Source organism: Globicephala melas, chromosome 2, assembly GCF_963455315.2.
Source record: "Globicephala melas chromosome 2, mGloMel1.2, whole genome shotgun sequence".
Lineage (NCBI taxonomy): Eukaryota > Metazoa > Chordata > Mammalia > Artiodactyla > Delphinidae > Globicephala > Globicephala melas.
In genome coordinates, this window is record NC_083315.2 from 52,184,072 (window position 1) to 52,210,856 (window position 26,785).

Here is a 26,785-nt window from a genome sequence, read left to right on the forward strand (position 1 = left end):
GGGGAGATCATCCCTGACTCCTCTTCTTTCACGTTCACATCAGCCCATCAACAGACCCTGCTGACCGAAATGCCCCTCCCCTGGGTCGTTGCATTTGCCTCTTAACTTCCTCCCTGGTCCCTCCTTTACTAAGCCTGCCCACCTTAGACTCTTAGTGTATTCTCCACTCGGCAGCCAGAGTCAGCTTTAACGTTTGTCATTTTACGGTCACATCTCAATGGGCTCATATTTCACTCTTCAACAGCCAACTGCTCGTCCTGATACTACCTAGCGTGGCCTACAAGGTCCTTCATGATCTGACCCTCCCAACTGCTTCTCTGGTCCTGCCTCCCACCAACCTTCCCTTTCCTCACACTGCTTCCTCATCATCCTGTATCTGCTGCTTCTCTCACCTGTCCAATCATCTCCATGAAGGGCACTGCTCACATGCTCACTTTCTTTAGACATCTGCTTGAGCACTTCTCTCCAGCACACTCACTACCTCTTACTCTGATCACTCTTCTCAGCAATCCTTGTGACCCAACTGATAAGTATGTGTTTACTGCACACTAGAAGGAGTCCTCCTGGAAGGCATGCTCTACCCTGCCCACCACAGAGTCTCAGCACCTAGAACACTGTCTGGCACATAGAAAGGACTCAATAAACACTGATGCAGCCACAGGGCACCATACTGCAGGATGCCCACATGCTGATCCCCAGAACCTGTGACTGTGAATGTGCTCCCTCACATGGCAAGGGAGACTCTGCTGACATGACTTTGCTGTGCCCACCCCATGGGTCTGGTAAACCTCAGAGTCTCCTGGTCATAACACCCAGGATAGTTAGCCTGGACTTAGCACTCCCTTCCTACCTGGCCATGTTTCAGCATTTAGCACTCATTCAGCAATTTATCCTTCTCATCAACCCTGTGACATAGGATCCATTATTAACTCCACCTGGAGATTAGGAAACTGAGTTGCAGGCAGGCTTAGTAATTCTGCTGCCACACAGAGAAGCTTCACTGTCCTCTGTCAAAATGACACCTACATCCCTGAAATAGGAACCAAATTGATTATAGAGTGATGGCCCAATTTTATCTGTTGTTGTTAAAACTGAAAATGAACTTGTCCTGGGTTTCATTTATGTTTAGGTTTGCCTTTTGACCTTGAAATAAATTGTTAAATAAATACAAATAAAACAGAATTTTCAATGAACTGCTAAAGCCAGTTTCATAGTATATCTTAATTTTCCTATAATATGGTTCCCTCTCTATAACATTATATTTCATAGTACATATTTTGTATTTGATTTTATTCAGGCTACGATAAACCAACTATCTTTAGAGCAGTGTTATTTGAGTTCTAGGTTAGGACATTTCAAAGTATAGATTTTCCCCCATTCTATCCCTTTTCGTCGCACCTTAAATATCCAGACATTCTGGAAAAGGTCCTGCATGGAGGGTGCTAGCCCAGGCCCTGAGCCTAGAGATGGATCCTGACTTTTCTACTTTCCAATGATGAAACTTAGACATGTTTCTCTGTGTTCTATCACCTGAGCTCTTTTCACCTAAAAAGTGAGGGTTTTGTGAAAATTAAACAGTACATTTTTTTGAAAATGCATTCTGGAAATGAAGGAGAAATACTCATGTAAACACTGATAATTATTTTTCCTGCCACCATAGTTCTATGATAAGATTTTTCTACTTTTGATTCTAATATTTTCCTTTGAAATTTCACACCAATTAAAATATGCATGTTATGCAATTGCACCTTTATAAAAATCCAAAAGCCCACATTCTCCTTCTCCCCTTGAACCAAGCCAGTGACTCATCTTGGAGCTAATGGCCAGACAGGGCTGGCTGGGTCGACTCTGGCTGACTGTCCTTCTAAGCTTTGTCTTAGCTCACTGCCTGTTGGCATGATAAACCTGCTAAGAGTTTCTTCTACAAAGTGTGTAATTTGGAAGTATTTTCTTTTGGTGCCTTAAAAAATATTGGGCATTACTCTGTAGCAGGATCTTAGTCACCTAAAATGTTTACTATATGTGAGATCTCTGGCCATCTCTGCAGCCTCCACTTAGACGCCCCCTCACCTGTGTGTGTCCTAACTGCTTCACAGCACTTCTCTGTGTTTTTACAATTGTTACAATGACTTTTTTCCTGGGTCTTGTGAACCAGCAGCTACAGGCAAGAAGAACTTGCCATCTGGGGATTCACAAGAGAGAACTTGCCATTTAAAAAGACATTGTGAGTACTTAAATGACTCAGAGAGAGTATACTTTCTGCTCTAGTTAAAAGAAGAGAACTGTCCTTGAGAACGTGTATGAAAAAGCCCTCTTCATGAAACCAAAGGTCCTGGTTAGCACACCTGCGTAGACAGATAAAGAAGAACCTTATCTGTTCCTGTTCTTAAGCTACTTCTACAAGAATCTGCCTATAATTGCCAATTATAAAATACTGTTTTCCAAAGTCTATTTGAATTGTAGTTCCCATGTGATAAAATTCTAATGCATTTTTAATTTTCCAATAGATAAACCTCTAAAAAATATTTAATACTATTAAATGAATGGAATCAGATTTTACCTTATTGAGTTGATAATTCTCAAATTTATCTTACAATTATCACTGGTCAATCAAGTCTGATAAAGTGTAATTTTTCAAATGATGATAAACTAATTCCAGATTAAATTTAATATTATGTATTTTGACATTACATTGATTCAGACATTGTTATTATTTCTGTGCTAGTTTTTTTTTTTACCATGTACATTTGATTACTGGTCTCATTAAAATAATTATAATGCCTCAAATTAAACCATGTCTCTAAACGTGACATTGCATAAGGCTGACAGTCAAATAGGCCTCTGTTCTGTTATACACTTGACTCATGCTCTGTTATGTAACTTAAAACTAACAGAAGAATTACAAAGGCTACTGAAAATGAGCTACTGGTGGCTCTGATCAAATTTAGAAAATAAAAGGGAGAAGAAGGAGAAGAAATGAGACTCATATATTTTCAAAACAATTTCACATTATCTTATATAATCACAGTAAAATACATTTTACATATCACATTTATAAATTTCCTGATTGCCAAATCCACATGCTTTTCACAAATACTGGGTATAACTTTGTACTGCACAAAAGCACACGTGTACTTGCCTCTTTCCTTCTGCTCCCTGACTGGTTTCCTGTCACCCTCCTAACCCTCCACAAGTTGTCTGGTTTCCTTTATGTATTTACAGGCATCAGCATTTCTCTTGTCCCACAATGTTCAAATTAAGGCCTTACATGCTTCCCCGTTCACCTTTCTTTAGAACCAAATCACATAAACTCTTTCTTTGTGGGAAATAACAGAGCTTACCCAAACACTTTTTTCCTGTAATTTCAGAACAGAAAACTCTCTCTACTCCAATGCAGAGAATACCTTTCAAAATTACGTCTCCTTCCTCTATAGATCAGTCTGACTTAGACCTTCCCTGCAAACCACGTGAAATCAAGAGGGGACCACCAGGCAGGTTCACTCTGAGGAGGGCTGAGGACGGAACTCCAGCATGACCGGCTTGGCGAACTTCCCCAGTTAGCCATCCTTTACTCTTGCCTTCCCGACCATAAGACAGGGCTAATGATGCTTAGCTCATAAGGCTCCTCCTAGGGTTTATCTAAAACAGACAACATAACAAATAGGCACTCCATATTGCGATAGCTATTATTTTGTCAAGGTTTTAAGCCAAATAAGTGTTCTGAAACTTTCTTTGCAATTTGACAAAATTATTCTTAAGTTCATTTATAGTAATAAGCAAGTGAAAGGAGCCTTGTATAAGAAGGGAAATAAATAGGGACTTGTGCCCCCAGATGTCAAGATGTCTTCTGTTGAAAACCACACCCTGCTGGGCTTCCTGCTTTGCTGCAGATCCTGGTCCTCAGAAGCAACTGGACATGTAGGACCAAGAGCTAAAAGTACTCAGGGGAGCTGACGTAAAATCCCACTTACAGGAAGATCTTCTAGTAGAAATGATCTCAAATACTTAAAACAATTGTAAGCCAAATATGTTCACTGCAGGAAAATGCAATAACAGCACAATCGGAAACAATGTAAACACCCCAAATTAGGGAAGTAGCCTATGATGAATCATTTATGCACTGTAATAATATTCATCCATTTTAAATCATACATTTCAAAGAGTTTGTAGTAACAAAGTATTGGCATGAAGAAAGCACAAAAACACAAAACTGAAGGCACAGTATGATCCCAACTGTATAAAGCTAGGCATAGAAGCAAGGGGAAGAAAACACACCAAAATATGAAGAATGATTGTTTCTGTGTGGTGGAATTAAGGATGTTTTTCTTTTTCACATACTATTCTGTGTCTCACGCATTTTCTGCAGTCAGTAGGTATCGTTTTGGGATGGACTATTGACCTTATATCTAACAGATTCAAAACTTCTCCAACAGCTAATTCTCTAGGGAGATTGAGGGGTATTCTACCACTTGCTCTGTATTAGCTTCCAGAAACTAACAGATATATCTCTGTTTTGAAGATGACCTCAGAAAGTCATCAAATTAAATAAGAAATAAAGTATAGCTGCTTCTAATGGCTAAACTCGGTATGCACATTCCTTCATATTTCAGACTTTCATCCACCATAGTATAATACCTTCGTGACTACAGAATGCAGATTCACAAAAATATATCTGACCAAAATCTTAGGAAAAAATACATGTTCTCAATCCTAGCCTATTTCTTACCTCTGAAATACTGCTAAATATATGCGGTATATATAGTAAGCAAATTAACTACCTAATGTATTAACTTGGAAATTTAAATATTGTGTATGATTTCACTTCTAAACACACTTCTCATGCAGATATATGTAGGAACATCATGGTTAAATCCTATAAGGTTTAGCAGCAGGGAGAGCCCTTGGAAAGGAAGACATTCACTGAACAGATAAGGAAACCAAAGGCACAGGTAGGGAAATAACCACTCAAGACAAGCAGCAAGGCAAGAATAACAACTAATGCTCTTTCCCAAGGGAATACCCTGAGTGGCTAAGAGGCATGTCCTACAGGCATGATTAATGTGCACATTCCTCACGGTGCTGAGGGCTGGACTAGTCCCTGACGGACCTGGTACACAGCCCCACTGCCGTCATGTACCAGCCACACACCTGGGGATGGTCACAAGCCTCTCTCTCTCTCTCTGTTTCCTCCTCTGTACACACCTGGGAATGTCAAAAGAACAGAAAATGTCCAGAGGACAAAGAGAGAAGGTCATGGACTTGGAAGGGTCCTCCTTCCTGCCAACTAGTAGGGATCTGTTGCAGATTCACTGTGCCCTGAAGATCCCTCCATGTTTCACACAAGTGCAACCTTCACAGCTGATTTTCACAGAAGGGGTGCTTGGCGACTTTTGTCCTAAAATTTAACTTCTTAATTATACTCCACCAACTTCAAGTGACAATCCTTTTGATCAGCCAGAACAATTTGGGGAAGAAGAGGAAAGGAACTGATAACGCCAAATGCCTGGGTGTCCTGCAGATCTTCAGGCACATGTAGTTTCTGGTATCTGTCTCTGCATTCAGATGGCCACAGTTCAAGCCCTATGGCTCAAGCCAGGACCACTGCAAGTCCTTGTCAGTGCCACCTAGTGTGGGCCTGGATTTAAAGGCAAATTCCTTTGCATAATGGCACCAAGGAGGGCAATCAGAATGCTGATCATTGCCTTGTCTAACAAGCAATAAATGTCCTTTATGCAGGTCAACTTCTGAATCGTGCTTTAACCTGAGTGGGAGGAAACACAGCCGACTCTGAAACCATCTTCTTCCACTTTTGAAAACATAATCTGCCTCTTTTCTCTGACTCACTTCAGAAACCCCACACTTGGAATAAAGGAATAAAGTGTCTTTATTCCAAGTGCCTTGCTCAGGAATAAAGTGTGGGGTAGGGCAAGGACTCTTTTATTTATTTACAACAAGTTCAAAGGTGTGGGACTGCAAAGGTGGCCAGCGAGGGTTTGCTAATATACTGCTCAGCAAAGTTTCTGAAAGGCACTTGTGCCCCGAAAATCGTAAAATCAAAGCATAGATGATAACTTACCCAAAGTGACTGGCTAAGTTCATGGAAATACAAAACAGAAGGAGGTTTTTGATCATGATAAAGCTAGAGAACATTCCATTGTCCATTCCCAATAAGAATAATAGCTGAAGCAGATGAATTTGGAAGAATAACTGTTCCTTTCTCAACCTTGATCTTGAAGCTGAAAGGGGGAAAAATATATAAACATGAATGTTTCTGTGACGCAGTTCCTGGAATCAAATCACACTGCTAACACACACAGTTCAGAAAGAAAGGAGCCTGGCTGTGCTTGTGCAGCACGGCTCCACATCAGGAGTTATCTGTGTTCACTGGCCTTTTTATTGGGGCATAAAAGGAAATTACAGTAGGCTTAATTTTCACTTTTACTCAAGGTGTAGAATCATTCCCCTAATTAATTTTTTCCCATGCCTCAAATACTTTGTTTTATTTTTACCATGTTATCAAATGACCCATTAGTCCTATTGTTAGATTCAATGCCTGAAGTTATCTAACTGTATTTTGCATCTGTCAAATCCACAAGTGGAATACTTTTACCTTTCTGAAATATTTGCCACGCGTTCAAAGTCAGCAAGCTACTCCTTGTTCTGCAAGGTGCTGAGAGAAAGTATGTGAAAAGAGGGGGGGAAAGGCACATTTAAGAAACAGGTCTTCTACAAGATCAAGATAATATAAGAACTGCTTATAAGGGAGGGTTGCCACTTTCTCAGCAATCTGTCCCCATGACTGTAGAACTTAATAATCACTGCATTTGGGAAAGTCTCTTGGCTCTGGGCTCTGTGCTGGGCCCTAATTAATGCATTTGAAATCCAAGCAGGCACAATCCCTGGGCTCTGCAACTAACCTTAGCGAAGGCATATACTTCTCAATATGCGCATAACGCAAATAGATGCACATCCTATAGGAGCACTGCATGTTCAAAAGAAACATTTTCCCGAGGCGACCCCAGGCCAACTCCGGAAAAGGGAAACACACAACAGGTACTTCCACCTCAGAATCCAAGGCCCTCGAGTGGAGAAAGGCAGGGCGGGGGTCTCCTGGGCGCGTCCTGGGGCTTGTAGCCAAACCCGGGCCAGAGTCCCGGCGGCGAGCAGGCGGCGCTGCATGCGGGAAACCGGGGCGGCGCCTCCTGCTGCCCTCAGCCCAGAGCCGGGACCCCCAAAGAGAGGCTGCGCTCCCACGGTCCCGGGACCGCCGCGGGGGCTCGCGGGAGCTGGTGGGCTCGGGGGCGGCACTGCGTAGGCTAAGCCTCCGCCGGCTTGGTGCCCGCGGCTCGGCAGGGTCGGCCTCCTGCCCGGTCCGCAGCGGCGCGCCCAGCGCCAAACGCTCGCCGACCCTCCCCGGCTAGCTTCTGGCCCCAGCAGACCTGCCCGGCTCCTGCCCGGGGTCCGAGCGGAGCGTCCTGCCGGGCGGCGCTTTCTTTCTCGGAGAGGAGCGCGCGGTGCAGTGCCGGCTTGGTGTCCCCCGTCCCGAGCAGCCCGCGCGACCCGCCCGCGCCCCCCGCCGCCGAGCCGGCGCCCACCCTGCAGGAAGCTCCTGGACGCTGCGCGCCTCGAAGGCCCTGGGCCGACGGGGCCCTCCGGATGGGCGATCTCGCCCGTCGGCTCCAGTGACGGCGGCGGATGCCCCACGCCCCAATTCCTACCGGCGAGCCCGTGGGCACTGAACCCTGGTGCCCCGTCCCGCGGGGCTGCGCCGCTCTGGACCCCCCTGACCTCCCGCGCTGTCTATGCCTCCGCAGTCGCCGGGGGAAAGTTTGCGCTCCCGGCCGCCCGTGGCTCCACGCCTGTCTCCACCTGCCTTCCCAAGCCAGGCAGCCCCGAGTATAGGGGTGCGGACCGAGCCGGGGCCGCCCGTCCTCTCGACCTCGCCCGCAGCTTCTTACCCCACTTCCCCGGTCCCGCGCGCCCGGGCTTACCCTGCGCGCCGGCCCGGGAAGGCAAGCCGTCGGCGAGGATGCATCCTCCTCCTCCTCCGCCTGCTCTCAACCGGCTGGCAAGAGCGGAAGGCCAGTGCGGCGTCACCGCCCCATGCCGCCAGCGCGAACTTCCCCAGTCCTCCCGGGCCGAAAGGCTCCGGTGCCCCCCGCGCTCCCGCCGCCGCCCTGCGGCTCCGCTCCGCGACCGAGGCCGCGCTCTGCCCTGCTGCAGAGATTCCGCCCCCCCACCCCCCCGCGTCCCCAGTGCACTCGCGCGCTCGCTCTCACCTCGCCCGAGCGCCACATGTCGTCTCCGGCTTTGGGGAACGTTCCTCTGCAGAGGCGCTCCGGTAGAGGCCGCCAGACTCTCACCAAATGCGCCCTCGCCTCGGGCCGGCTCAGCGGAGGGGGAGGGCTCCGGGCCCGCGGCTGTGCCAGGTTTGGGATAGGCCATATTTCCGATGAAGTTTCTTGGTAGCCTGCGGGAGAATATCGATGCCTCTTGTAATAAGCACCAGTCCCTCTTTTCAGAGCTGAGATGGAAAGGGCGTGTCAGCAGGCAGCCGCCGGAGGCCGTTTCTCTGAGAGCTTTCCTGTTTCAGGGCCAGCCCTGAGCACCTTACTGGCCTGGCCTCAGTCTTCCCGCAGTTCTCCACGCAGGCCTCTGTGTCCGCATCTGCTCCTCGCTTTAGAAAGAAGCTAGCTTGTGAGGCTACTTTTTAAAATCTGTAATTCATCGCTACGGGAAGGAAAGTCAGAGTAAAATTGGATTAATTAGAATTAAACACTTACCTAATTGCAGTATACATTTGGGCGTTTTAGGAAGTTCCCTTTCTGGACAAGAAGCCGCCTTGTCAGTAGCAAGGGACCCTGGGGTCTGCAGACCTGAGAACGGGTCTGGGGCGTGGACACTGGTGCAGGGCACTGCCTCCTGCACACACGCACATGTGAGATTTCATTATTGGGATCGTGTCTGTCTCTGCCGCAGTGTGCCCACTCCAAGAGGTGAGGCTGGCACTAATGACGCCTGGGCGGAATAGGGGTGCAAAAGCAAGCACAGTCCTGGTTTTAAGATGGCAGCATCTGGTTTTCTCAGGAGGCGGCTGCCTCTTGGCTATGAGAACACCCAGGGGGAGATGTTCAAGATTTAAAGTAAAACCAGCAAGAACATGATGGGCAGTGTACTATTATTTCCACATCTTTTGTGACACTGAGTTGTTTACAATCATTTTTAACAGAATAATTGTGAGAAAGGCAAATTTCTAACTCTCCCCCAGAAAATATCTTTAATCTTTCAGTGTGTGAAGTCACTCTGTTCTTCAGTTATGTTTAATGCCATGTATTCCAAATCTAAGCTAACTGCGGGCACTTTTGCACTTTCCAAAACTCTAAGATTTTCCAAAAATAACAACTTGTAAATATATTTAAGGAACAGGACATAAAAATACATAAATGCTGCAAATATAAGGAAGTGTTATTCTGAGAATACAGTTAGTCACAGTATTAAATAACTCAGATTCTAGTGGTTCTTTATGAAATATAAATTAGGTAAGATGCTCATTTGAAAGGCTTTTCTGATTCTAAAATGAATAAATTGAACACAGGCATTTCTTTATTTTATAATTTCTCAAAAGTCATACACTAAGATAAAGTTCATTGAGAGTCAAAATCATTAAATTAAAAACAATCAGAATCAATACAATTTACCCTACTAAGTGTTAGAATTCTAGGTTTGGAGATACCAGTGACAGCTACTCTTTTCCCAGGATAAGGCAAATCAAAGAGTTCAAATAATTAGTGAATCTAAAGCTTTAGAGATTACCAAAGTCATTCAGTAATTTTTGCAAAAATGTAGATAAACCAGGGATTATTTTGGATTAGTAGGAATTACAGATACTAATTTTTAACAATATTATTTTAATCAATGAAATCAACTATAGGAGAATTTATGTTCTTTTGATGAATTATTTTTTAAATTTCCATGTTTTTCCTATTAGTTTAATTTCAGTACATATTACTGAACATACGGAACTATGTTTACTAAGAGCTAATCTTTAAAATTGTATTTAAGCATGTGGCTTAAATATTTACCTTCTCCCTGAGATGAAATGGTAACCCAGTCTCTCCATATTTATGAACATATAACAGCCTTAGGTCAGATGGACCTGAAAGGATAGTGAAATAATAAGGCATATCATAACCTTATAGAAATTCACATTTTAGAAGACTATATATTACCATTTCATAATGTTTGTTTTAATATGGAATTCAGTGTTTGCCCTGAAAAATAATGGTCTATCAGCTGAATTCCCATTTGTTCCTTTAGCATTTCCCTTGTATTGAATGACAGAAAGCAAAGTAGTTATAGTTCTGGAAAGCAGTAGAGGGCACCACAGTTCCACATAACCTTAGGGTTGGACCAGTCTCCATAATAGTTTCCAGTGTGAGAGCCTAAAATAGCTGAACTTGGGGAAGCTGGGAGATGGGTGAACACTTTCTACCCCATCCAGAGCAGAGACAGCACAGGGAGGCTGTGTTTGTCGGGGTAGGTGGAGTAGAGATGGCTAAACGAGAAAACAGTGTCTCCATGAAGAAGAAGAGCTTGGTGAGAAGTTGAATGGAGGGTGTTCTAAGCTGAGTCCACCTGTGTAAACTAAGGCATGTTCATGGAACTGTATGTAATTTTTTGTTTAGGAAAATTCAAGTACAGGGTAAAGATAGCAACAGGTAAGATGAGACAGGTGCCAGAAGACAAGAAATGTGGCACCAAGCAGTTAACTTCCTCTGCAGGCAAGGAGTCATTGAATAGTTTTGTTGGTGGGGGAGGTACATGTTCCAGAACAGATTCCCCGTAGCAGCTGTATACAGAAAAAGTGTTGGGAAGAGGCAAACCTAGGCTAAAAGCATGAATGAATATTGCAGGACCAGCCTTTGGTGGATGGGAGTTTAATAAATGTTTGAGTCTTTTCATTAATTAAATCATAACTTCATTGATTCACATGTACTCAAAGTGGATTTATTAGTGCTTTGACAGAACAGAAACAAGACGGTCTTGGTTGTTAAGGAAACAGAAATGTCAGTTCTGACTGGAAGAAGAAGCAAGATTCCTAGGAAAAGGTGGCAGTTGATTTGGACTCTGAAAAAGAATTTGTACAGAAGATATCAGAAAAGGTAAAAGAAAGAGCAGGAACAAAGGTAGGAAAGTACAGGGCACATTAAGTGATAAAAGCTCAATTCACAGAAGCACCCACTAATTTTGGAGTCTCCTGGAGAGGCAGGAGGCAACTGCAGCTCACTCTAGGGACATAGACACTGGTGGCAGCTATTTTGGGGAGCTGCTCTACCATGTGGACACTGATGCAGCCAAGTGCCATTTGGAAGCCTCCCTTTAGCTTTTTACCCTTGGGACACTGCCCTGCCCCCACCCACCAGCCTGTAGGCACCAGTACTGGGACGCCTCAGGCCCAGCAACTAGCTGGGTGGGGATACAGCCCCACCCACCAATTACAAGCTGTCTTAACATCCACTAAGCCCCCAGCCATTCCTGGACATGACCTTGTCCACCAGAAGGTCCAGGACACTGCTCCACACACCAGTGTGTAGGCACCAGAACTGGGACCCCCAGGGCTCTACAGCCAGAAACCTTGGGACCTAGCTTCACCTACCAGGCGGCAAACACTAGCCACAGAGCCCCCTGGGCCCCACCCACCCACTAGCAGGCAGAAAGCAGTTCTGAAATCACCAGAGCCCTACCCCTGGCTTGTCAGAGCCTAGTAATACACCAGGAAGCTGGCGCCAGCCCCAGAGCTCATTGGGCCCCAGTCCTGCCAACCAGCAGGCCAACACAGGCCAACACCTTGGACCCCTCAATCAGCCACCCCAGGATCTGGCTACTCTTACCAGAGAGCTGACACAAGCTTTGGGACAATGCATACCCCACAGCTGGCCCCACCCACAAGAAGCCTAACGCCAGCTCTGGAACCCCTGGGCCCTGAAGTCAGAGACCCCAGTACTATGTTCTGTCTGCCAGTGAGCCAGCATAGCCCCAGGACCCAGCTTCATACACTGGTCGGTGGACACCAACCCCAGGATCTCCTGGACCCTGAACCTACATACCAGTGGTTGGACACCAGCCCCAAGACCACTGCAGCCCTGCCCCTGTCTTGTCAGGACACAGCCAACACATCGGCAGGCTTTTAACAGCCCCAGGACCCACTGGGCCATAGCCCCACTCACCATCAGTTCAGCACCAGCTTTGGGACACCCCAGAACCCACAGCCGGCCATGTCAAGAACTGGCCACACCCACCAGCAGGATGACACTAGATCCAGGAACCCCAGCCCTGCAACCACCCACCCCAGAACCTGTCTCTGCCCACAACTGAGCCAGCGCCAGCCCCAGGACTCCCCAGGTTTCCACAGACAGCCACCCCATGACCCAGCCTCACCAACCAGCAGCTGGCAGCCTCTGCACAAGGCAGGGCCTGGCAACCAACTGGACGTAGGGCCAGCCATGCTTACCAAACTGCCCACAGTTGTCAGCCTGCCACAACAGAAGGACCCACACAACCCTCATAGGGGACAACCCTAGAGCATATAACACTGGTAATCAGAGGGGAGTGTGTTGCTGGGATGCATAGTTATGTCTCCTACAAAAAACCACTTATCAAAGGTCAGGAAACATAACCAACCTACCAGAGACATAAAAATAAAAACATCAAATTAGGCAAAATGAGGCAACAGAGGAATATGTTTCAAATGAAGGAATAAGATAAAACCCTAGAACTAAGTGAAGTGGAGAGAGGCAGTCTACCTAATGAAATGTTCAAGGTAATGATTATAAAGATGACCAAAGAGCTTAGAGAAGAATGGATGAACAGAGTGAGAAAGTGTAAATCACTGAAACTGAACAGAAAAAAGAAAAAAAAAAAAAAAAGAAATGAGGACAGTTTAAGAGACTTCTGAGAAAACATGAAGCACACTAATATTCACATTATAGGGGTCCCAGAAGGAGAAGAGAGAGAGAAAGAGGCAGAGAACATATATGAAGGCATAACATCTGAAAGCTTCCCTAACTTGGGAAAAGAAAGACACATCCAAGTCCAGGAAAGGTAGAGTCCCAAACAGGATCAACCCAAAGAGGAAAACACTAAGACACATTGTAATTCAAATGGCAAAAATGAAAGATAAAGAGAGAATATTAAAAGTAGCAAGGGAAAAGCAACAGGTTACATACAAGGGAACTCCCATAAGGCTATCAGCTGGCTTTTCAGCAGAAACTCTGCAGGCCAGAAGAAATAGCACGACCTATTTCAAATGATGAAAGGGAAAAACCTACAACCAAGAATACTCTACTTGGCAAGTCTTTCATTCAGATTTAATGGAAAAATCAAAAGTTTTACAAAGAAGCAAAAACTAAAAGAGTTCCACACCATCAATCCAACTTCACAAGAAACATTAAAGAGACTTCTCTAAGCAAAAAAAAGTCACAACTAAAAACATGAAAGTTACAAAAGGAAAAAGTTCATTGGTAAAGGCAAATATACAGTAAAGGTAGTAAATCAGCCATGTACAAAACTAATAGGAAGGTTAAGAGACGAAAGTAGTAAAATCAGCTATATTTGCATAAGCAGTTAAGGGATACAGAAAATAAAAGAGTGTAAAATATAAAGTCAAAAACTGTAATTCTTGGGGGCTAGAAAGTAAAAAACCGAGGTTGTTAAAAAGTCTTTGAAATTAAGAAATCAGCAATTTTAAATAGTCATATATATATATATATATATATATATATATATATATATATATAAACCTCAAAGGTAAGCACAGACCAAAAACCCATAATAGATACACACAAAAAACCAGAAAGGAATCCAAACACAACACTAAAGATAGCCATCAAATTACAAGGGAAAAGAATATAAGAATAAGAAAGGAACAAAAAAGAACTAAAAAAACCCAAAAACCCAAACAATTAACAAAATGGCAATAAATACACACCTATCAAATATTACTTTCAGTGTAAATGGACTAAATGATCCAATCAAAAGACATAGGGTGTCTGAATGGACACAAAAACAAGATCATTATATCAGCTGCCTACAAAAGACTCACTTCAGATCTAAAGACACACCCAGACTGAAAGTGAGGGGATGGAAAAGAGTATCCCATGCAAATGGAAATCAAAAAAAGACAGGGTAGCACTATTTCTATCAGACAAAATAAACCTTAAAGCAAAGACAGTAAAAAGAGACAAGTAGGACACTACATAATGATCAAAGAATCAATCCAAGAAGAAGATATAACAATTGTAAATATATATGCACCTAAATAGTAGCACCTAAATACATACAGCAAATATTAACAGACATAAAGGGAAAAATTGACAGTAACACAATAATAGTGGGGGACTTTTACACCTCACTCCATCAATGGACACATCATCCAGACATAAAATCAGTAAGAAAACACTATGGCTTTAAATAACACATCAGAGCAAATGGACTTAGTAGATATACAGAGAGCATTCTATTCCCAAATAGCAGAGCACACATAGTTTTCAAGTGCACATGGAATATTCTCCAGGATAGATCACATGCTAGGCCACAAAACAAGTCTTGGCAAATTTTAAAAAATTAAAATCATATCAAGCAGCTTTTCTGATCACAATGCTATGAGACTAGAAAAGAACCACAAGAAAGAAAACTGGAAAAAAACACAAATGCATGGAGGCTAAATAATATGCTACTGAATAACCAATAGATCAAAGAAAACATTTTAACATACCCAGAGAAAAATGAAAAGGAAAACACAGCAATCCAACATCTATGGACACAGCAAAAGCAGTTCTAAGAGGGAAGGTTATAGTGATACAACCTTACCTCAGGAAATAAGAAAAATCTCAAACAACCTAACCTTACACCTAAAGGAATTAGAAAAAGAGCAAACAAAATCCAAAGTTGATAGAAGGAAAGAAATCATAAAGATCAGGCAGAAATAAATGAAATAGAGACTTAAAAACATAGAAAGACCAATGAAACTAAAGCTGTTTCTTTCAAAAGATAAAATCAATAAACCTTTAGGCATACTAATCAAGTATAAAAGAGACATGGCCCAAATCAATAAATTCAGAAATAAAAAAGGAGAAGTTACAACCAACACAACTGAAATAAAAGAATCATAAGAGATTACCACAAACAACTATACACCAATAAAATTGACAACCTAGAAGAAACAGGCAAATACCTGACTGAAGACTGAATCAGGAAGAAATAGAAAGTATGAACAGACCAATTACTGGTAATGAAATTGAATCAGTAATTAAAAACTCCTAATTAAAAACAAACCTAAGTCCAGGACCAGATGGCTTCACAGCTGAATTCTACCAAGCAAGGAAGAGTTAACACCTATCCTTCTCAAACCATTCCAAAAAACTGCAGATGAAGGAACACTTCCAAACTCATTCTATGAGGCCAGCAACTCTCTGATATAAACCAGACAAAAATATCACAAAAAAAGAAAATTACAGGCCTCTGTCACTAATGAACATAGATTCCAAATGCTCAACAAAATATTAGCAATCCAAATCCAACAATATATTAAAAGGATTATACACCATGATGATGTGGGATTTATCCTAGAGATGTAAGGATTTTTCAATATCTGCAAATCCATCAGTGTGATTCACCACATTAGCAAATTAAAGAATAAAAATCTTATGATCACCTCAATAGATGCAGAAAAAGTTTTGACAAAATTCAACATCCAATTATTTATTCATGTTTTACAAATTATTTTTTAATTGAAGTATAGTTGATTTACAATGTTGTGTTAATTTCTGCTGTACAGCAAAGTGATTCAGCTATACATATATATACATTATTTTTTATACTCTTTTCCATTATGATTTATCATAGGATATTGAATATAATTCCCTGTGCTATACAGTAGGACCTTGTAATTTATCCATTCTATATATAAGATTTTGCATCTGCTAACCCCAAGCTCCCAATCCATCCCTCCCCCACTCCCCATCCCCTTGGCAACCATAAGTTTGTTCTTTATGTCTGTGAGTCTTTTCTGTTTCATGGATAGGTTCATTTGTGTCATATTTTAGATTCCAAATATGTGATATTATATATTTGTCTTTTTCCAACTTACTTCACTTAGTGTGATAATCTCTAAGTCCATCCATTTTGCTGCAAATGGCATTATTTCATTCTTTTAATGACTGAGTAGTATTCAGTGTGTGTGTGTGTGTGTGTGTGTGTATATATATATATATATACACCGCATCTTCTTTATCTGTCAGTGGACAGGTTGTTTCCATGTCTTGGCTATTGTGAATAGTGCTGCTATGAACATAAGGGTGTATGTATCTTTTTGAATTATAGTTTTGTCTGGATATATGCCCAGGAGTGGGATTGCTGTATCATATGGCAACTCTATTTTTAGTTTTCTGAGGAGCCTCCATACTGTTTTCTGTAGTGGTTGCACCAACTTACATTCCCACCAATAGTGTAGGAGGATTCCTTTTTGTCCACACCCTCTCCAGCATTTGTTATTTGTAGGTTTTTTAATGATGGCCATTCCTACCAGTGTGAGGTGGTACCTCACTGTTGTTTGATTTGCATTTCTCTAATAATTAGTGATGTTGGTATCTTTTCATGTGCCTGTTGGTCTTCTGTATCAACATCCATTTATGATAAAAAAAAAACTCTCAACGTAGTGGGTATAGAGGGAACATACCTCAACAAAATAAAGACCATATAATGTAGGCCCCCAGCTAGCATGATACTTAACAGTGAAAAGCTGAAAGCATTTCCTCTAAGATCAGGAACAAGACAAGGATGCCCACTCTCACCACTTTTATTCAACATAGTACTGGAAGTCCTAGGTCTTAGGTACAGCAATCATACAAGAAAAAGGAATTAAAGGGATCCAGATTGGAAAGGAAGAAGTAAAACTATCACTGTTTGCACGTGGCATGATACCATACATAGAAAATCCTCATGATGCCACCAAAAAACTATTAGAGTTCATCAATGAACTGGATAAAGTTGCAGGATATGATATTAATATGCAGAATGTTCATATCAGCATTATTTACAATAGCCAAGATATGGAAACAACCTAAATACCCATCAAGAGATGAATGGATAGAGAAGATGTGGATTATATGTACAGTAGAATATTACTCAGCCATAAAAAGAAGGAAATTTCACCATTTGCAACAACATGGATGGACCTGGAGGGTATTATGCTTAGTGAAATAAATCAGACAGAGAAACTCAAATACTGTTTGTTATCTCTTATATGTGGAATCCAAAAAATAAAACAAAAGAATGAATGTAACAAAACAGAAACAGATGTATAGAGAATGAATTAGTGATTATCAGTGGGGGAGGGAAGAAGGAGGGGCATGATAGGGGATTAAGAGGTACAAACTACTATGTATAAAATAAATAAGCTACAAGAATATATTGTACAGCATGGGGAATATAGCTAATACTTTATAATAACTTTTAATGGAGTAATAATCTATAAAAATTTTGAATCACTATGTTGTATACCTGAGAGTAATATAATATTGTAAATGAACTATACCTCAATTTTAAAATACAGGGCACTGGATATGTGTTCAATTTGACATTCATATTGAAAGAAACTTGCTCCCAACTTCACACCACTCAAAAATCAATTCCACATGAATCGTACATGAAAAGGCACAAAGAAAAAGACTGATAGATTAAACTATATTAAAATTTAGAACTTTTGTTTATCAAAAACCAAAGAGTGGGAAAAATATTTGCAAAAGTTTTAACTATCAAAGACTTTATGTTAAAAAAAGATAAAATATCTTAAAAATCAATAGGAAAAAATCAGCAACAGTTTTAAACAGGTGTTTCACCATAGATGGAACCCAAATGGGCAGTAAAGGTTTGATAAGATTCTTTGTGGTACTTGTCATCAGGGAAATAAACATGAAACCACCATGAGAGACCACTCTATAGCCTTAGAATGGCTTAAATTGAAAAGACTGGCAATTTCAAACATTGCTAAGGATGTGAATCAATTGGAACTTTATATATTTATTGGAGTGTAAGTTAATGTAACTGCTTTGGGAAACTGCTTGATGTTATCTACTAAAATTGAAGATGTATATACTCTATGACCCAATACTTTCAATACTAGGTACATACTCAGTAAAAATGGGTGCACTTGTGCCCCAAAAGACAGGTACAAGTATATTCCTAAGAGCATTATTCATAATAGACAAAATCTGGTGACAAATATCCATCCATAATAGGTCAAATATATAAATTATGGTATATTCATACCATCAAATACCATACAGTAATGAAAAGTAATGAATGATCCCTCCATGTAACAGCATGCAAAAATCTCCTAAACAAATAAATGCCAGGCACAAAACTGTATTTATTGTGTGATGCCATTTTTAAAAAAGTTCAAAAACAGGCAAGAGTAACACATAATTTTAGAAGTGACCATAGTGGCTTATTCCTAGAAATAAAATGCATATTTTGTGAATTCGTCATGTTGCATAATAAATTAAGGTAGCATTTCTATTATACCTAGTCTGAAAAAGTCATTTAGAATGAGGCAGTAGGGAGAGCACTCAATTTGCAGAGAAAAATTTAGGTTTTAGTATAGACTTTTCTTCCATAATTAACCTCAGAAACTTGAACACATTACTTACTTTCTCTATATTTTCACTACCTTCTCTGTAAAAATGAAAGGCATACCTGTTCTACAGTTTGCTATAGGATCAAATGCAATGTTATATGACACATATAAAGCAAAATATAAATGTGAAGACATTACTATGAAACTCAGAGCACTCATTCATATTCATAGACCATTTTATCTTAGATTATTTAGTGATTTTCATAGCTAAAACTTTGGGGTTTTAGTATACAAAATGATGAAATATATTTGATTGATATAGAATATGGGTCATCAAGAGTGTCTTCTGTTCATGCATAATTTTGCATGTTGTCCAATCACCAAAAAGTCACAGTCATGTTTAGCAAGGAAAGAGCAGCCCCGGCATGGACCCTCTTTGAAGGGCTCTGAACATCTGGGTTCTTCTGCTGTAACCCTAAAGACTTGCTCTCATGTGTCCAACATGTCACAATTCTATCATCGTCCATGGGCTACACCACTTATGCTAATTTAAGTTAGGGAAAAGGAAGGAAAAAAAACCTATATTTTTATTTTTCACAGAAACCAACATTTTATTTGGAGTTATTCTGAGTTGTAAAATGTCAATTCTGTCAAGGAATCATCCAGGAGTTAGTAGTAATATTTTGAATCTGACTGGAGCTCATTCTCCACCTGTATATAGTATAACTACAATTCTGAACCCTCAATATAAATGCCACAAAAATGACTAAATGGGTTATAAAATATTTATCTTATGAATGAAAATACATATTTTATTTAATGACTACTTCTGTAAAATTTATACTACTTCCTGTCTGATAAATATTTAAATAAATATAAACAAAGGTTTAAATAAATATATTTATTTGATAAATATTTAAATAAAATAAATAATTTTTTTAAAAATGGGAGAAATTTGCAAATTCCCAAACACCTTATAGATATTCAAGAAATACTAAAAATAGGAGAAAATAAAGGACTTGGGAAAGTTTTGATCAGATCCAAAGCAGCAGCTTGGTTTTCTATGTGTGTTTTTAGTATATATTTGCAAACTTCTTTCTCAGAAGTTTGCATCTTTTAAAATGTGAATAAAAGATGCCTGTATTGATCTGTTTATGTTACTCATCTATTTAAAGGAGAAGCATTCTTGGCTTTCAAATACGCATTTGTTGGAATTGGACAAACACGTAGAATAAGGTCAATTAAGAATTGTGATGAAAGTGATGCACAGTATATAGATGAAATCTTACTTCTGGAGTAAAGAAGATCAATATTAAATGAGAATTTGGAGCCTACCTCAATATTTTTGGTGGAACAGAGAAGGTATAAAAATAAATAAATGCAACAAAGGCATAAAGCCAACAATGAAATAAAGCACCCATGAACTTTATATAGTTTCTCACTGGAAACATGTTTAAGTGGTCAGAATAAGGCAGGAGTCTCTAAGTAAAACTTCTTATAGATCACCCTACTGTATTATTTTATTATATCTCTTTATGGAAGTAAGCTGGTGCTGGATCTCAAAGTCTACTAAGAAGGGGTATTTGTAAATGCTTCCATTCCTCCCAAAATTCTACATAAGCCCACTGATGTAAAGCTAAATTTAAAAAATAATGTTATTTGTAATATTTGTAAACTCTTAATTTTTCAAACACTACACATATGTGGGCAACGGCTCGTTCCTTGGCAGGCACAAGAGGACAAGATTCACATGACAAAGAGTGGTTGCATCCATGTTCTAACTCATGGCTCTTTTTGCTTGGAGAGTCTATTCTTTGATGTTCCTTCAAAAAAACAGCCATTTGTTTACTTCTTATTGGAAATAATTATACATATCTATAATCATGTAGAAGTCATGAAGTACTCTGCTAGAAATTGTAGTGATTTCCACAAAATTGTGAATGTGTTTTAGTAACAAGTGTTTTAATTGTGCATTTGCTGGTCAGTCCCCTGCTGAACTGAAGGACATCACCAACCCCATGCTGAAAAGGAAGTATAGTTCTGAAATTAGGATTGCTTTAGTACTAAGGAACAGATTTGGAGGAATGAACACAACAATATACCAATTAGAATTTCATTCTTCTCTTAGCACTTGATTAAGCTTCCAGTTACTAATTCATTTTCTCTTGGGGGACTTTCATGCACTCTCCTCCATTACTGAGAATAGTAATGCCTTTTGATTAAAAAAGGTGTTGTACAAGGAATTAGCTGAGAGGAATGTCTACATTAAGTCATCAAATTACCTTCTGAGACATTCTCTGAGGAGTAAAAACTTATAATGTGCAAATAAAAATAATACAGTTTGGGAGAAAGCAGGCTGCTGCCCACATTTCCACAGGCTACTCCTGCCCTGAGTCAAAACAGTGCCCTTAGATCAGTCCCCAAGTCTTTCCTTGGCTCTGGCTCTGACCACAAGCACCAGTGCCCATATCTGGGGCATAATTGGTACGATTATTTTTCAGCCATGAGTCTACAATTCTAAGACCATCTACCTCCTTAGATCCTTCGTTTTGGGGGGCAAAGGAGGAGAAGCAGAAACGAAGTCACGTAGGAAGAGGCAGTGGAGGACTGAGGGCCTTTCTCCACCTTATGTCATCTGAAAACACTTGCTGTGACAGAGCTCTGTCCTGGTGCTGCTCACCTAAGACTGACATTGCCCCATCTACAGCAGAGTTCAGATCTTTGCTTCCTGGGAATTGTTCTATACCTTATTTTTAATTTAGTTCCATTTTGAAAGAAAATCATTTTAGTCTGATTCACAGCCTTATTTTTTCTGTTGAAAATTGTGTTGTTCAAAACTTGTACAGGGGCTTCTCTGGTGGCGCAGTGGTTGAGAGTCTGCCTGCCGACGCAGGGGACACGAGTTTGTGCCCCAGTCCAGGAAGATCCCACATGCCGCGGAGCGGCTGGGCCCGTGAGCCATGGCCACTGAGCCTGCGTGTCTGGAGCCTGTGCTCCGCAATGGGAGAGGCCGCAACAGTGAGAGGCCCGCGTGCCGCAAAAAAACAAAACAAAACAAAACAAAACAAAAAGTTGTACAGAGTAGTCTTATCCCTATCAAAATAAAAAATTCTGCGAAGATTTCAAAATGCAAACAATTTCATAGTTCCAAAACATTTCTTTTTCTCAGTTAAGGAGATAAATACTTAGCTTCCTAAATTATCAAAAAGTAATATGGGAGTATCTAACAAATTGTTATCTCAGTTACCAAGTTGAGGTAAAGAAGATGCTGTATTTGGAAGGTTCTGAGAAGTGTGGCACACCCGTAGAAGGAATTCATCAACTGGCACCTATCATTAATATTGTCATTTTCATTATTGAAAAACATGGGCCTGTTCACACACACACACTCACACACATGTGCCTAAGTAAGAGGCTTTTGTGCATAACATAATTACCTAATAAAGAGCTGGATCAGACAATCACAACCACAGGATAAAATAGTATACAATAAGGTACTAATAATGCAGTAGTAACAGCAAAGCTAAAGGAGATAAATAAAAGAAGGACTGAAGCTGATAGAGTGGCCAGTTAGGCTGCATGAGAGCATTTTAAGTTGCTTTAGTTAACAGTGCTATAGAAACTACAAAGAATCTAAGAAAGGCATAACTGTTGGCCCCAGTGACTAAGCCTTCAGGGCCGTTACAAGACAAAGAGTGTCTTTGCCTGAGGGTAACATGCTATTAATAATCACATGGGACACACAAACATCCTGTTTGTCCATGAAACTAAATATTTATTTAATTAAATTTTATTTAATACTTGATACTTCACAACTTTAACAGACATCATTGTCACTGAAAATTCAGGAAAAGGAATATAATAAAACCATCAAGTATTTTAAAATGTTGGAGGATTTTGAATAATTTTGAAGCAAATATTGGTAATGGAATACTTTTCATATACATATTCTAAAATAAATGTCATTTAAAATTAATTAAGTATTGCCTCTCGGAACTTTAGTAAAGTTCAAGATTTTGTCTTTCACTCTGACTTTTCAGTTGAAAAATTACCTCACCCAAGAATCCTCTATGATTTATTAATATATTTGAATAAACAGCTTCAAGGACCTGAAAGCCTCAGTGGAGTAAGAAAGAGTAAAAAGTGACTGGAGAGACATCCTCCTCTAGAAATGGCAGTCTAGATAACCATAAGCAACCCTTTTGCAGAATAGAACTAGCAAAGTTGTATAGATAATAGATGTTTGAAAAGCTGCCTGAAAGTATCAGACACCAACAAGATAGTAAAGAACAAGGTCAATCCAGAGGAGGAGAGTGGCTCATGGAGATCACCCTGGAAAAGAGTAAATATACCAATTATTATTAGACATTGATAAACTTATTCCAAGAATTCAACCTAGTCATAACATTTAAAAATCAATCAATGTAATTCACTTCATAATAGAGAAAATGAAAAAAAATATGATTTTTTCATATATATATATGAATATATATGAATAATATCTGAGGAAACATAAAAGGGAATTTAATCTGAAAGGAATGATTTTTTAAAAATTAGTGGCAAACTTTATATTTAGATTACATATTTTCTTTAAGATGAGGAGTAAAAAAAAAGATTTTCGCTCTTTTCACTTCTATTTAGCATTGTGCAATGAGGCAAGAATATAAAATTAAAATACTAGAAAATAAATAATACTGCCATAATTAGATTATATTGCTGAAATATAGAAAATCTAAAATATCTAGAGATACATTAGAACTAATAAGGGTATTTAAAAATTTGTTGAGCACAAGATAAAACCAGCTTTCATCTCTATGTATCAGCAATAAACAATCTAGAAAAACATTCCTTGTAATAGAGTAAAAATGTCAAGTACCCAACAATCAGCATAGCAAAAGATGTATAAAGACTTCATGTGGAAACTATAAAATATTACTGATATGAATTTCAGAAGACCTAAATAAGTGGAGAAATAAGCCATGATCATGAATTGGAAAGATTCAACATTATAAAAGAGTAATTCTAACCAAAGTACTCTAGAGTTCAATACAATTCCAATCAAAACACCACTGGGGTTGTGTGTATGTATGGGACTTGAGAATTGATCCTAATTTGTTCAAGAAAGGGAGGAGGATTCTGAGAAGATGGCAGAGTACAAAGCACCAGAAATCTGTCTCCCCACCTAGATACAATTAAACAGAATCTGTCTGACATAATTACTATGGAACCCTGGAGTCTACTGAAGGCTTGAAATTTCTAGGGAAAGGCTTGGAAGGTAAATTTGTTAATTTTGGTCAATTCGGCTGTTAGCATGGTAGTAGCTACCCATTCCCCAACCCTTGGTCCCATGGCAAGCAAATGTGCATATGTCCTCGGAGCAGCTTGCACACAACTTTCAGGAGCCTGGATGGGCAAATAGGACCTTGTCCTCCAAATATTGAGGGTATGTACTTTGATCACTGATTGCGTCTGATCACAGAGCTGTAGACAAAGAGGTAGAGGCCATTGTTTTTGCACTGCCCGCCATTGCTACAAGCTCCTCCTCCTCTGGCTGAAGTGACTTCCAGGGGATTGAAAGGGTCAGTGACATTTTTGCTTCCTTGGTTTTTCTCTTTTATTTCCCTTCTGTGAGCCAGGCATTGAAGAGTAGGACATTCAAAAGTAACCACATACACTGAAAAACTTAGAAAGCAACTGCACATGCCTAAGGAAAGGCACTGACTCAGAAAGACCTGAGAAAGTATTAAGTTTACACTTCAGGCTGATCCTTGGCACAGGGATATCCTAAAACAATACAAAGCAAAAATGAAAACAAATAAAGCAAACCTTGGAGGAGGGGGAGAATTTATTTTCCAGAAGTACTACATTGTCATATTCAAATGTCCAATTTTCAACAAAAAATTGTGAACCATACAAAGAAACAAGAAAGTGTGGCCTACTTAAGGGGAAAAAAAACACAACAGAAATTGTACCTGGAAAAGAACTGAGAACGAATTTACTAGATAAAGACTAAAACTTCTGACCTCAGAAAGTTAAAGAAAACATGAATGGATAAAAAGGAATTATTAATAAAGACATAGAAAACCTGAAAAGAGACTAAAATGAATTTCCAAGCTGAAAAGTACAATAACTGAAATGAAAAAACTATTAGAAGGATTTAAAAGGCAGAGTTGAGCAGGCAGAAGAAAGAATCAGCAAACTTGAAGATAAAACAATGGAAATTATCATGTCTGTGGAAGAGAAAGAAAAAAGATTTAAGAAAAGTGAACAGAGCCTAAGGGACATGTAAGACACATTCAAGCAGAACGACACATGCATAATGGGAGTCCCAGAAGGAGCAGAGGCAGAGAGAATATTGGAAGAAATAATGGCTGAAAACTTCCCAAATCGGGTAAAATACATGACTATAAGCCTCCAAGAAGCTCAAGAAGATTAATTCCAAGAGACCCCACCAAACATTATAATTACACTATCAAAAGCCAAAGATAAAGAGAATTTTGACAGCAGTAAGAGAGAAGCAAATCATCACATACAAAGGATCTTCAATAAAATTATCAGCAGATTTTTCATGAGAAATTTTGGAGGCCAGATGACAGTGGGCTGATATATTCAAAGTGCCAAGAGAAAAAGCCTGTCAAACATTAATCCCTTACCCTGAAAAACTGCCCTTCAAAAGTGAGGGAGAAATTAAGAGAGACCTGGATAAATATGTAGGCTGAAATGAAATATTACTTGAACCTGTATGAGGAAATAAAGATATGAAAAAGGAAATAAAGCTTTCTGTAATACAAACTACTATATATAAAAAAAATAAATAACAAGGACCTTCTGTATAGCATAGGGAACTATAGTCAATATCTTGCAGTAAACTATAATGGAAAAGAATCTGAAAAACAAAAGGTGTCTTTTAAAGGTATCTATATGGATCATTATAAAAGGTAGTAATATTGTAACAATTAGTGTAACTCCACTTTTTGTTTTCTACATAATTTAAGAGAGTAATGTATTAAAAATTAATTCATTGTTGCTTTTGAAAACACGATTTATAAAAATGTTATTTTATGACATTACCTGAAAGGTGTGGGAATAGATCTGTTAAATGAGCACACTTTTGGTATGTTATTGAAGTTAAGCTGTTATAAATTCAAATTAGAATGTTATACAGTTATATTAAATGTGATGCCCATGGTAACCACAAAGAACTGAAGAATATACAAAAAAGGAAAAGAGAAAGGATTTTATTATTTTTTATTTTTTTGGTCTTTGTTGCTGTGTGTGGGATTTCTCTAGTTGTGGTGAGTGGGGGCTACTCTTTGTTGCGGTGCGTGGGCTTCAGGAGTTGCAGGATGCAGGCTCAGTAGCTGTGGCATGTGGGCTTAGTTGCTCTGTGGCATGTAGAATCTTCCCAGAGCAGGATTGAACCTGCTGCATTGGTAGGTGGATTCTTAACAACTGTGCTACCTGGGAAGTCCAGAAAGGATTTTCAATGCTTCACTTAAAAAATCAGTTAAACACAAAAGAGAAAAGTAATGCAGGAAATAATGAATAAAAAGCTATAAGGGGCTTCCCTGGTGGCGCAGTGGTTGAGAGTCCACCTGCCGAGGCAGGGGACGCAGGTTCATGCCCCGGTCTGGGAGGATCCCACATGCCGCGGAGAGGCTGGGCCCGTGAGCCATGGCTGCTGGGCCTGCGCGTCCGGAGCCTGTGCTCCACAATGGGAGGGGCCACAACAGTGAGAGTCGCATACCAAAAAAAAAAAAAAGCTATAAGGTGTATGCAAAACAAATAGCAAAATGAGAGAAATAAGTCCATCCTAAAAGGCATTACTTTAAATGTAAATGGATTAAACTCTCACTCAAAGACAAAGATTGGCAGAATTCATAGAAAATATAATCCAACTATATGCTGTCTATAAGAGACTCATTTTAGATACAAAGATATAAATAAGTTGAAAGTAAAAGGATGGAAAAGATATTCCACACAAATAGTAACCAAAAGCGAATAGGAGTGGCTATGCTAATATTAGAGATTATAGACTTTAAATTTTAAAAAGTTACAAGAGCCAAAGAAGGATATTACATAATAATAAAACGTGAAATAAAATCAGAAGGTATAACAATTATAAAAAATTTTGAATCTAATAATAGACCC

The 26,785-nt window shown here is 39.8% G+C and overlaps 1 protein-coding gene across 2 annotated transcripts in view; it reads right to left on the minus strand.

Moving 5' to 3' along the window:
• The window catches only part of GABRA5 (gamma-aminobutyric acid type A receptor subunit alpha5), a 103,261-nt gene extending 94,235 nt beyond the window's left edge, over positions 1-9,026 (minus strand). The window contains exons 1-4 of one of the 2 annotated variants that reach the window (XM_060293915.1): positions 8,784-9,026; positions 8,280-8,470; positions 6,611-6,670; positions 6,077-6,236 (exon numbers count right to left, since the gene is read on the minus strand). In XM_060293915.1, coding sequence (XP_060149898.1) covers positions 6,077-6,236; positions 6,611-6,670; positions 8,280-8,470; positions 8,784-8,800 — 428 coding nt within the window. In that variant the 5' untranslated portion in view covers positions 8,801-9,026. The remainder of the gene's footprint in view (positions 1-6,076; positions 6,237-6,610; positions 6,671-8,279; positions 8,471-8,783) is intronic. The other variant, XM_030873214.2, reaches the window with a different exon arrangement.
• Between the last annotated feature and the right edge of the window lie 17,759 nt (positions 9,027-26,785).